The 13,262-nt window shown below is 40.6% G+C and overlaps 1 protein-coding gene across 3 annotated transcripts in view; it reads right to left on the bottom strand.

Annotated features, from left to right (window-relative positions):
• The window catches only part of LOC146317979 (FYVE and coiled-coil domain-containing protein 1-like), a 28,492-nt gene that overhangs the window by 5,512 nt on the left and 9,718 nt on the right, over positions 1–13,262 (bottom strand). For all 3 annotated transcript variants that reach the window (XM_084732989.1, XM_084732991.1, XM_084732990.1), the window contains exons 6-12: positions 12,365–12,508; positions 9,743–9,839; positions 7,190–9,637; positions 5,322–5,414; positions 4,008–4,126; positions 3,571–3,738; positions 2,896–3,036 (exon numbers count right to left, since the gene is read on the bottom strand). In XM_084732989.1, coding sequence (XP_084589115.1) covers positions 2,896–3,036; positions 3,571–3,738; positions 4,008–4,126; positions 5,322–5,414; positions 7,190–9,637; positions 9,743–9,839; positions 12,365–12,508 — 3,210 coding nt within the window. The remainder of the gene's footprint in view (positions 1–2,895; positions 3,037–3,570; positions 3,739–4,007; positions 4,127–5,321; positions 5,415–7,189; positions 9,638–9,742; positions 9,840–12,364; positions 12,509–13,262) is intronic.

Below are 13,262 nucleotides of genomic sequence, written 5' to 3'. Positions count from 1 at the left end.
AAACATAAATGCTTTATAAATTTCAACAACGTGGAATTGATAACAGATGAATCTTGAAATTCAGTTAGTTCAGTTAATAAAATTTCCATCCTCAAATTGTAGCGCTATCGATCCCATATTAAAACAGTTTACAGGTGTAAGTCATGCACTGTCTTTACTCAAAGACATTTGGCCTCAACACAATTTATGAGACCTGTTGTAGGAGTCAAGTGCAGTTAGTCTGCTGTTATCAAAAGAACAAAAAAGTTTTTCACTAATAGATTGTACATTTCACTACTTTGAATTGGAAATCCTAAATTACATGTCAAAATTAGGTTGTCATTATCCTGTTTGTCTCCATATTTTGAATTTTAATATTCTAAATTTACCCATATAGCCTACTGATATCATCATTGATTTAAATTGGCCATTACCTACTGTTATTCTGTTCTATGTGCACATTTAGGCAAGTTATTGTCAAGGGGAACATCTTCTGTTGCAGCATCATCTATAACCATAATGGCAGGTACAGCAGTACTTCACCTTGACCCATCAATCGGCTTGCTGTGACAAGGGGTTTAATTTTTTTTGTCAAAGCCATTGTCATTGAGTAATTTCGTCTTTATTTCAGTGACAGTACGAGCCACAGGCGGCATTGACAGCACCCGTTTTTCCTGTTTCTTGGCTTTAACGGCTGCCTTTATTCCACTGCTGATGCTTGAAATTAGAAACTTTATGGATCTCTAAAAGCAGGACTTCAATCTCAAAACTTGTAAAATTCTTTTTTTACTCTTTGATGCCATTTTTACTTTTCATTTTCATGAATTCTTATATGGTGTTACTAAGGCGTTAATTATGGCAATGTGCAAATCTCATGAACACAGAGGAGGATCATGTACACAGTAATATGAAGTCAGGAGGATTTGCTGCATCTGATGTGGCATCCTCAAATGAAGCTCTTTGGACAAAGAAAAGTAAGAGGAACACAAACGGAGTGAGAGGAGTTTTATAAAAGGCAACACAATTTCTGAGTATGGAGCAGAAAACAGACATTTACAGTATGTCACAAAAGTGAGTACACCCCTCACGTTTCAGCAACCATTTTCTTATATCTTCTCAAGGGACAATACTATAGAAATGAAACTTGGATATAACTTAGAGTAGTCAGTGTACAGCTTGTATAGCAGTATAGATTTTCTATCCACTGAAAATTACTCAACACACAGCCATTCTTGTCTAAATAGCTGGCAACACAAGTGAGTACACCCTTAGTGATACCTGTACATGTCGTTCAAACATGCAAAGCCACCTGTCCTATTCACCATGTTCATGTTTTTGCCTGCTTGACTGGAACATACAAATTTGTGTGTCATGGATTACAGCTGTTAAATTTGGTGCTTTGGGTACAATTCTCTCATATTGGCCACTGGATGTTCAACATGGCACCTCATGGCAAAGAACTCTCTGAGGATGTGAGAAATAGAATTGTTTCTCTCCAGGAAGATGGCCAAGGCTATAAGAAGATTGGTAACACCCTGAAACTGAGCCACAGCACAGTGGCCAAGGTCATACAGCGGTCTAACAGGACAGGTTCCACTATGAACAGGCCTTCGCCAGGGTCAACCAAAGAAGTTGAGTCCTCGTGCTCTGCGTCATATCCAGAAGTTGGCTTCAAAAAACAGACGCATGAGTGCTGCACGCATTGCTGCAGAGGTTGAAGAAGCGGGAGGTCAGCCTGTCAGTGCTCAGACCGTACGCCGCACACTGCATCAAGTCGGTCTGCATGGCCGTCGTCCCAGAAGGAAGCCTCTTCTGAAGCTGGCTCACAAGAAAGCCCGCAAACAGTTTGCTGAAGACAAGCAGTCCAAGAGCATGAACTACTGGAACCATGTCCTGTGGTCTGATGAGACCAAGATAAACTTGTTTGGCTCAGATGGTGTCAAGCATGTGTGGCAGCATCCAGGTGAGGAGTACAAAGACAAGTGTGTCTTGCCTACAGTCAAGAATGTTGGTGGTAGCGTCATGGTCTGGGGCTGCATGAATGCTGCCAGCACTGTTCATTGAGGGAAACTGGGCTGCAGGGCAGTATTCCAACATGTTAACGACCCCAAACACACCTCCAAGATGACAACTGCCTTGCTGAGGAAGCTGAAGGTGAAGGTGATGGAGTGGCCAAGTCTGTCTCCAGACCTGAACCCAATTGAGCACCCGTGGGGCATCCTCAAGCAGAAGGTGGAGGAGCGCAAGGTCTCTAACATCCACCAGCTCTGTGATGTCTTCATGGAGGAGCGGAAGAGGATTCCAGTAACAACCTGTGCAGCTCTGGTGAACTCCACGCCCAAGAGGATTTAGGCAGTGCGAGATAACAATGGTGCTCACACAAAGTATTGACACTTTGGGCACAATTTGGACATGTTCACTGTGAGGTGTACTTACTTGTGTTGCCAGCTATTTAGACAATAATGGTTGTGTGTTGAGTTACTTTCAGAGGACAGTAAATCTATACTGCTATACAAGCTGTACACCGACTACTCTAAGTTATATCCACTCACGTTGATATACTCAAGTGTACTCACGTTTGTGCTATTCTGTATACTGAGATTTGATGGGTAACATTTGGTTGGCCGCAGAAGTTATCTGACTTCCCTTTGGGTTGGTACAGTTATTCAGTCCAAATGTGAAGTGAAATACAGAAACTAAATGTCAGTGATGTCAGTGATTCACTTCCTTTGACATTTGACTGTCTCCACCTTATACTCAAACAGGGAAATGACATTTTGATGGCATTGATTCACTGACAGATGATTTTATTTATTTTTAGCTGTTTTACATATCAGATTAGGTGTTACGTATTAACTGATGGACTGAATGCTCTTAATGTTTTATGTTTGTTTATAATACAGCGGACCATCTAACCTGCAGTTGTACTTGCGGAGCCACCAGCTGAACTGACTGTGGCAGCCCAGACAGTAGTTGACGTCCCTCTCCGTCTCCTCGTCCCGCAGTTTCTGCTCAAACTCCAGGGCGTCTGTCTTCTGCCACAGTGCATCTTTCTCCCTGTGGAGAGCATCATCACACATGTTTTTACATGCAATAAAATCAGGCAGTATACTGCAGATTGCACAGTTTAGGTGGCATTTAAAAAAACACAGACACTGGAGCAACAAAAATGCTTTGTGCATATTTAAATTAAAATAAACCTCACTAACAGCAACAGTAGATTGAAGTAAATCTGATCGTCAGAAAAGAGGGGACTTAAGAGGATGTGCATATTAATTTGTGGGGTGATTTTGTAGAAGGCACTGGGGGTAGAAATCACAAAGTAAAAATATCAGACAGTTTAATAAGATGTACAAAGACATTTTTGGGAGGTACAGAAATGAGGAAGAATGTAAAGAATTTTAATGGCAATACTGACATCATTGGTTCTTTTCTCTTTTCACATCTGTGATTATGGCATATTGTTGGTTAGGTATGAAGATGACAAACACAGGTGTGTAATTATGGGGATGGATGGAGGAAAAATTTCAAAATGTTAAAAATAAATAAATCCAATTAAAAACGAAAAAAAAAAATCATGTATTTTAATACCTGATGAGTTCTACAAGCCGTTCCTCCAAATTGATTTTGGTGCGGTAAAGATCGTCAAGTTCAGCAGCTGTCCTAAGATCAAAGTTCTGTTTGTCCTGTGTGACTCTCCGTAGGTTTTCACTCATCTCCTGACAGGCCCGCTGAGCCGTGGCTAAACCAGCCTCAGACCTGCACACACACATACGTACATATAAACATAAATACACGGGATAAATTGTTGTTCAGGAACATTTGGAATTCTCAGTTGACTTTCACTGTGTTCACAAAGTTTTTATTTTTAGGCTTGAATTCTAAAAACAGTAAGAACAAGAGCGCCAAATTCCCAGATAAGACATACTAAACAAAAACATTCTGATCTAAACACACAAGATTAGAAGCATTTTTTCACAGAGCTTTAATTTGGTCCAGAATGTGTGATTATGAATACTGTATCTCACCTTGATAAATTCCCTTTCAGATGGATTATCTCGTCTTCTTTCTGCCGGATGAGATTTTCAGACTCGGCCATCTGGATGTTTTTCTCCTCAATCTGTTGGCAATATCTCTGATTCTCAGCCTGCAATCAGTACAGCAAAGCAAGACATTATTTCTGGTTCTTTGAGAATTATGCCTGTGACCATAATGTTATGATTACTTCAATTGGTGATATACACAATGTAACAGGGATTTGTATTTCTTTTTATCAATTCTAGACACACAAACACAAATAGAGCTGCACATATATGAATTTTGTCAGTGGCCATGTTTAATAGTTTCATTTTCTTGTTTAAAACGGATTTCAGTCTAGTATCCCAATACCAGCTCCTCAGCCATGATTCAAAGGGATAATTTGGAGTTTTTGAAGTGGGGTTTTATGAGGTTCTTATCCATAGTCAGTGTATCACCTACAGTAGATGGAGGTTGGCACACCCCAGTTTGGAGAAGCAGAAGCAGAGAGGAGTTCCAGCATGGAAGCTAAGCAACATGCTGCTGTGGACAGGGTCAACAGCAAAACATATTTTAACCACTTAAACAAAAAGCCATTATCATTTTAAATGTACACTATAATTGGAATATTTTCAGCACTTTACCTTGCCAACAGAAAGCCTTTTCTCAACGAGAAACTGCTAAGCCAGATTTCACTCAATATACAAAATCAGTCATTTCATCTTGCAGAACATTCAAGATGCTGGACTACCACTGCCTCGATCTGACAGGGATTTTTTGTGACTTTGGTGAATCCAAACTAAGCTTATAAAGCACCAAAGTCACACAATACCACCAACAAACTAACCAATCAAGGCAGTGGTAGATCAGCAACTCCCGTGTTCTGCAAGGTAAAATTACTGCTTTCACCTACGGAGTCTGGTTGCTTTGGAGAGAGCGATATTTGGCTCATATAGCAGCTGTTTTGCATTGGAAAAGGCTGTCTGACAGCAAACTAAAGCACTAAAAATACCTGAAATACAGCATATGATTAAAAGTTAGGCAGCTGAAATACATTTTGTAGCTGATCCTGACCACAGCCGTACATTGCTTAGTTTTCTACACAGGTACCCTGCTGCTTCTCCAAACTGTGGGTGTGTTGACCACCATCTACTGAAGTTTATACACTGACTATGGAAAAGGACCTCATACAAACCCACTTCAAATAATCTGAACTTGCCCTTTAAAACATATTTTGGCTGTGTTGGTGACAGGGGCCAGAATAACCTGCTTATGATGTAAATACCAAACTTTCATGCAGATCTGGAATGAGGGTGTCTTCTCACCTCGAGCTGTTTGAGTTTGTTCTCCAGGTCGACCGTTTTCTCCTGCTCTGTAGTCAGCTGTAATTTCACTTCCTGTAACTCCTGACTGACAGTCTGGATGAGAATACCACAAAATCATAAACTCATGATTCAGAAAATATGGCAAGAATTCAGATATTACAGTAGATTTGCTGATACTGCTAATATGACACAGTCAAGGAGTATATTTAGATTACAGCTGCAAAGATGAGTCAATTAATCGATTAGTTGTAAACTACTGAATTAATCTCCTACTATTTTGATAACTTATTAATTGTTTTAAGTAACTTTTTACCAGTGACATTTACTGGACCAAATAACTAATGGCTTAATCAAGAAAATTAGTTGCAGCCCTAGTGTTCATGCACCTAAGTAACCACGTTGCTCAGAGAAATCAGGTCAAGCAGGTAATCAGAGAAGGCGTCTAGCTGCATTGAATCCATGTATACGTGCAGCAGGTTAGTAAGAAGATTTCTACCCACAGTATCTTTTCCTCATAGCACACAGTGTCTGAACTGTACAGTCTGATGTTTAGTCTTGGAAAATTTAGATTTTTAGTTATGCTACTTTTTAGTTTCACTCTGACTTTGGATAGAAATATTTTCTATATTAGAATGTATCACTACATGTAATGACTTGTCCCTTCATAGTGCTGCTCTAATAAGGGAATAGTGAACAACCCTAAATGTATTTAAACTAGTACTTGAACTGTCTTTTGCAGTAGCTTGCTGGTAGGTTAACTACATTTCTATTTGCACTGGGTTTCAAGTATTCAAATTACTTTTTTCCTGACATTTTTATGCAGGTAACTACTGAAACTACAAACATTTTTGGGCCATAAAGGCAAAGGAAAAGCTTTTTTCACTTAACCTTTGTGTAGTGCATGTTCAGTGTCATCATGGATCATTTGAACAAGTGGGCACTTCCTGGAGTAAACTCAACTGAGTGGTATTTTTGCTTGCATGTGACTTTTTTATTTTACATATTGTTATAATTTTGTAACACATGCAAACTGTCATGTAGATTTTTTTTGACAGTTTTTTTTAGTACTTTAGTGTCTTTTAGGGGGGTAGGGTAGTACTTGTAAAATTTTTAAACTTTTAGCATATCTTTGGAAGTTGGAATAAAGGAAGTAATGGGGTTGGAAGTTTTAGTTATACTTCATAATGATCCTACTAATTTGATCATTGATCAACTAGAAAGACTTTAAAACAAAATCCTCCCAAATTGGGTGTCAGTGGTCTAATGTGCGTCTATTGTTGGGGTCCTTAACATGAAAAAGTTTAGGAAATAATCTTACAGAAGAAACTGGAACCAGGTGGTTTAAAGATAAAATTTGTCACTTTCCATGTGGATGTCCTCAGTGGGTGCTACACTGACCAAGAAAGCTGAATACTCTTGCTCACTGAGCCATGCCGGCAGTGCCTACATGTACTAGGGATGCATCACACACAAGCTTGTCCATGTCGCCATCTATCACCACCCTTGTCTGTAGCTGTTACTTTGTTGGTCAAAACATAGTGTTAGGTGACAAAAATACTCATCTAGGCTGCCCCCTGGATACCCAGAGGGAGTGATTAGAAATCTAAGCTAAAATAACCTGTCATTGTTCCTTAACACCAACTAAATCACTGTAACATCATTAGATACAGGAAGAACAACAGATTTTGCAGCAGAAGAACTCTTTCTGTCAATATAGCACATACTGAGGAATTTATTGCTTCAACTGACTACATTTACCATCCACACTGACTGCACATCCACATGAAAAGTGCAGAAGTTCGCATTTCAGTGCGTGTAAACACACTGAAGGACATTACATTTCTTTGGCTGAACGGTTTGTGACTGACCTGGAGCTGGCTGCCGTGGCTCATGGCTTGGCTGCTGAGCTGGAAGCGTAGTGCCTGAATCTCCTCCTGGTTCGCCTCCTGCACAGCTGTGGCCTCCTGCTGGGCCTTGCCCAGTTCATGCTGCAGCTCCTGCTTGGTTGTCAACAAACCCTCCTCACTCTGGAGCTGATCAAGAAGTTGCTGGTTCTCCTGACGTAGCTGCTCCATGCAGGTATTCAGCCTGTCTGCCTCCTGAGACGCCTCCTCCTCCAGCTCTTGCAGTCTTGTTGACAAGCCCTCCCAGCGGAGACGAGCCTCTTCATTCTCAGCAGTTAGCATACACACATGCACACCGAGTTCAGCTGTTTCTGTGTTGGCTCTGTGGAGCGCCTCCCTAGATTCATTGTTCTCCAGACACAAGGCCTCGTAACGCTGCTTCAGTTTATTGAGCTCCTCTCTGGAGGCCGTTACCTCTGCTGCCAGACCTGCTCGAGCCTGAGCCTCACCATCACGCTCCCGGACAAGAGCCTCTTCTCGCTCCCGGGACCGGAGAATCTCATCCACATGCCGGCGGTTCAATTCCTCCACCTGGGCTTTGAGTTGCTCCGCTAAGACACGGAGGTCCTCTCTGGAGGACTCTGTCACCTCCTGCAGTGCCTGAGCTTTCATCTTCTCCTCAGTTCCTGCCAGAAGCTGAGCCCTGAGCTCCACCACTTCCTCCCGGAGCCGGTGCACCTCCCTTAGGTTGAGTTCTAGCTGAGCCTCAGCTATAACTAGCCTGATCGGGGCCTCTTTGGTTTCCACTGAGGATGTCTGATGCTCATCATGGAGCTTCTGCATCTTTTCATTGCTCTCTGCAGCTCCTTTTTCAGCATGCAGCTCCCCAGTTCTGCTCTCCAGCTCCTCTGCTCTTGCTTGCAGGAGCCCACATTTAACAGTCTGGTCTCTCAGTTTCGCCTCAGTTTCCTGGAGCTTTTCAAGTAACTCTGCTTGGCTTCTTTGGGACACTGTGAGGTTCTTGTCCAACTTTGCAGCTTTGGCAGTGAGGGATTCCAGTTCAAGTTGAGCTGTGGCCAAGTCCTTCTTCAGAGAAGACTGAACCTCAAGAAGTTCCTTGTTCTCAAGCTCCAGCTTCTTTAACTGAGCATCAAATACTTCCTTCTGGACGAGCACCTTCTGGACTGCCTCCTCCAAATGCAGGTTTTCATCCAGAAGCTTCTTCTCCCGATCCTCCATGCTCATATTTGCAGCCTCTACTCTGCCCTTTAAGTGCTTCTCAGAGGCCCTCAAAGAAGCTAGCTGGTCTAACAAGGCTTCCCTGCTCTTAGTCAGTTCTGTAATGCTCTCCTCACTCTTCTTCACTGTTTGGAGTAGCTTAGCATTTATCTCCATGAGATTGCTGCATTGGGATTTGTACTCCTCAAGGTTTGCAGTATAATCACAAGAAACGTCTTCATTATCAGCAAGTCTAGAGCTCAGACTGTCTTTCTCAACATTTATCTTCTCCAGCTGCTCCTCTAAATGCTTGATTCTCTCTGAACTGGCAGCTAGCTCCTTCTCTTTGCATTTTAGAGTTTTTCTTACACCAAGGAGCTGGCTTTCGAGTTCCTCATTCTGGACGCTGCTCATGCTACATCTCTGCTCTTCCTCTTCCCTCTCCTCCTGCAGTCTTTTCCTCAGCTCCTCTGCCTGCCGTTCTCTGCACTCCAGCGACGCTTGCAGATCCTGAAGCTGGGCTCTCAAGTTCCCCGTCTCTTTCTCTTTCAAAGTCAGTGCCCCCTGAATTCGACTTACTGCACTTTGGAGCTCCTCCAACCGTTTGAGCGCCTCCTCATGTTCGTCACTGGCTCCAGCTTTTACTTCAGCCAGCTTCTCCTCACTGTTCCTCAACTCTTCCTCCCTGAGTTTTAGTTCCTGGGACAGACGCTCAGAGTGCCTGGTCCTGTCCTCAGCTTCTCTCTTTGCCTCCAGCCTCTCCTCCTCTGCCATCTTGAGTTTATCTAGGAGTTCCTGGATTTTCCAGGCTGAGTCGCAGTAGCTAGCGGTTTGCTGTCCCTTTTCTTTAAGAGCCTCATCCAACTTAGAGAGAAGCTCCATATTTTTGTTCTCAGCAGCTGTGAGTCTGTCTTGAAGTTCACTGTTTATTGTTTCCCTACAGTTCTGAATGTGATTTGCTCTCTCCTGATTATCAGTTTCTTGGTTTCTTTGGGCTTCTGTAGACACTGAGTGACCAGAGGATGTCTGAGCTGTTAATAGCTGACCTTGAAGGTTTTTAACCACACCTTTCAGCTCAGCAGCCTCTTTGTCTAACTCTTGAACCCGTACCAGAAGCTCCTGCTGCCTGAGCTCAGACTGGTCAAGCTCAATGCGAAGGTTCTCCGCAATGCTGCAAGGAGAGGGTTCCCCCAGTTCTCCCAGTTCACCAAGCAGACTGTGATTCAAGTCTGGAATTGGGAGAAACTCTGGTGCCTGGTCAGTAAATAAAACAAGAGAGCTCTGGTCAGGTGCTTTTGAGTTCAAATATTTGTGCAAGATCGTCCACGCAAAGTATGTAGAAAGTGTGTGTGTGTGTACCTGTGCATGTGAGTAGCTGCTAACAAGACTGTTGATGCTGGAGCAGCGACTGGGAGGTTTCCACAGGAAACCTGAAGAGGCAGCACCTAATGTTCGCCTTTGACATAATGGCATAACAAAAATGAAGGTCTTAGTAAGAGAAGCAATTACAACAATCTTCCCTGAAACAAAAAAGGAACTCAAGTTTACAGAAGTGGGTATTTACGAACACCAAGTACTCAGTAAAGTATTCAGTTTTTCTTTTAAATAACAAGGAAATTATACCACAGTTAGGGAACATATTTCTGTGCTAAAAATATAATGACAGAAAAACTCTATGTTATATAACTATATTACTTTATTTATTTAACAAATCACCATATTTATTAAATATTGAGCTGACCTTAAACTCAAACCAATGCATTTTTTTAAGATACCAAGTGAATATTTTGAAGTACTAAGTCATTATTTTGACATAACAAGTCTTTATTTTGATTAGGTTTCTTATTGTAATGACTGACAGGATCTTTTTTTTTTTTATTAAATTGGTAGAAATGGGCTTCCACACTATTACTTTGTCTTTATTGAAGTTGTTGCTACCAATTAATTAAAATAAAGTCAAGATTTATCAAGTGATCATTGTCTCAATTTTTCATATAATTCATAATAATTCTCTTTAAATTTATGGTTGCATGTTGCAATGTAACCAACTTCTCAGTTGTTTTCTAGGAAATTATTATGAAACTATGGAACCCAAAACAAAGTGTTACCAGTATTGTCATACTCCTCAAAAAAATTGTTGTAAAGTACCCATTCCCATAAATGTTCAATCACGTTCAATCTATTTAAAGATTAAAATATATTGTAACAGCAGCTTAAAACCTTGCATCAATCCAAACTTAACAACAAATTAAGTCAGTGCATGTTTTCAGAGCAAGCCTATTTCTAGAAGCTTCTAAAAAATTCTTCTCAGGTACAGTGATGAAACAGTTCCCATTTAGCAGTTTACCAGTCATGATTCATGTGAAAACACGTGTGAGGGTTGGTGTGGTTGTCACATCAAAAGACAAGAGGAACAAATATTTGACCTCAAGTAGTTGTGAAAAGCAAGTACAGAAAATACACAATGTGCAAACCAAATCACACATACTGCATCTGTGCTGTCTGACGTAATCTGATGACACTTGAAGCTTTAAGTGTTACACTTCAGCATCTAAAATCTTTTGAATCTAATGAAATTCTACAATTTGTTTGTTTGCTTTTAAATTTGTTTGTTTTTGTGTGTGCTTGTTTGTTTTTTTTTCTTTAAATGTTTCTTTTAGAAAATATTATCCATTTTTTTTGCGTATGTTTATGTAAAGCACTTTGAATTACATTTGTAACAGACGTTAACAATCCACCATTGCTGTGGTGGCGTCTCCTTACAGTACGAGTGCGAATGAAGTGAGCCATCATAAGGCTTATAGGTTTATAGTTTTATGCTCTTACACCTACTTTTCAAGTAACGTTACTTTTAACAACAATGTCTAGGAAGAAGTTGGGAAGAACCAGCTGCTCCAATAGTTGTTTCAAATTTCAACTTTGGACAAAAACGGAATGCAAATTACACAAGTCTATTAATATCTCCATCCTAAAGGCGGAGATATACTTGCTTTTAACTATGCGTTCGCATACAGTTACTGTGAGCCACTGTTTAACGTCATCAATCCAATTATCCATCTGTCACTGTCAGTAGCAGCAGACACGGTGTCTGGAAGGAAACCCCAGATGTGCGAAATCTCGCGATAGCAACATTTTGACTGAAACCATGAAAAATCCCACTAGAGTTGCATAAATTTTGGGTTCTCTTCTAGACACAACCAGCAGACACTGACAGTGACTTGCACGACGTGCCACCACAGCAGTGATGGCATCTCTAGATAGCAGAACACACAAAGCGGTTGTCAGATTCGTCTATACAATAGCTCTTAAAAGAACACAGCATTTGTGAATATTTTTACTTAATAATGTGTGCGAGAGGTGTTCATTCAACCTTCTTTTAGGTGATCTTTCAGAGCATTGCTTCCTGTTGTTGTTGTTGTTGTTGTTGTTGGTGCATTGCAGCATTATATTATAAAATTTAAATAATAATCACTATATTGTCATGCACAACAACACAAATTATTAAATAAATAAATAAATAAAAAATGTGTCCACTGCCTGTAGAGTGACTGCAAATTAATGGCAAGGAAGTGAAAAGTTTTGGCAAAGGTGCTGACGTGAGGAATGGCGATCAACACTCACACTGTCAGCACCTTCATGCTCTCACACACGTACATTTACACACATTCAAGCAAAAAAAAAAAAAAAGAGCTGTGAATGTGCCGAGTGATCAGATAATTAAGTGTTACTTCAAGCTGTGAAATACCCAGAATTGCTTCACCACTATTCTACATTAGCTGCACTAAACTGATGTGTTATTTCAAATTACTTAATGTCTGTCTTGCATCAATTTACAAATCAGTTCCAGCCGAGGCAGAAGAACTATATGCTTTTATTTCTTTATCAGAACAATGTCTACATTCAAATTTCTTTTTCTTCAACAAAAGGGAGGAAACAAAAGGACTGTAAAAGTGTAAACAGATAATTGTAGGCATTGGTTACCTGGCAAAGCTTGGCCAATCAGCATCAAGGTCGTAACCTCTGGCTGCTACGTCAAATTGGATCTGGTTGAGCTCATAAAGATGGTTGATTATGTCGGCAGTGAGGTGAGACTTGAGGAATGGACTCCGGGCATAATACCAGTCACTGCATGGAAAGAATAATACAAACAAAAACACATAAATACACAATACTTACGACAAGGACAAATGCACTCAAACATTTTTTTATCTGACACAGAACAAAGTGCATACTGTTGGTTAAGAAATATGTCTTGAGTGTATATTGCATTGTTTAGGTTAAAAAATGTTATGTTTTGTTGTTTTGATTTTGATTGACTGGGTTTGCTAAGTGTGGATGAGGGGTTGAGAAAGATGAGCAGGCTAGAGGGAGAAGATAAAAAAGAAAGGAGACGTAATGAAAAATTAATGACAGCAAAACTGAACAGTCGAGAAAGTGAAGAAACAAAACCAGTACTGTTAAACGGACTATGTAGTCTTATTGCTGTTTTCAGACCTGTTGTTCTGAGACAGATTTGGCTATTGATTTTAAAATAAACCCTAAAAACCAGGCTCTCTGTCAGCTTTATGCCCCTGTGCTTAATGGGAAAGGTGAACCCTGCTTTCAGCGGCTATGCGTGCCTATGTGGGGCTTAACTCACATCAGTGATCCACCAATCAGCCAATCCTGGTATCTGTAAAAAGATCCCGAGGTTATAGCTAGCAACATTTTTTATCTACATCTAAATGAGACAAACTACACGATGTAGGGGCCTAGATTGTGGTAAACTGTGGTATGTGTACCACTGGTGGTACGCAAGTTCCCTCTAGTGATATGCGCAGGAAATGTCACAGAAATATTTTTAAAATTAAATAATAATGCCATCAAATAAAAACAAATA

This window comes from Lutjanus erythropterus, chromosome 12 (assembly GCF_056507025.1).
Source record: "Lutjanus erythropterus isolate fLutEry1 chromosome 12, fLutEry1.hap2, whole genome shotgun sequence".
Lineage (NCBI taxonomy): Eukaryota > Metazoa > Chordata > Actinopteri > Lutjaniformes > Lutjanidae > Lutjanus > Lutjanus erythropterus.
This window is presented reverse-complemented; position numbering and strand designations above follow the sequence as displayed.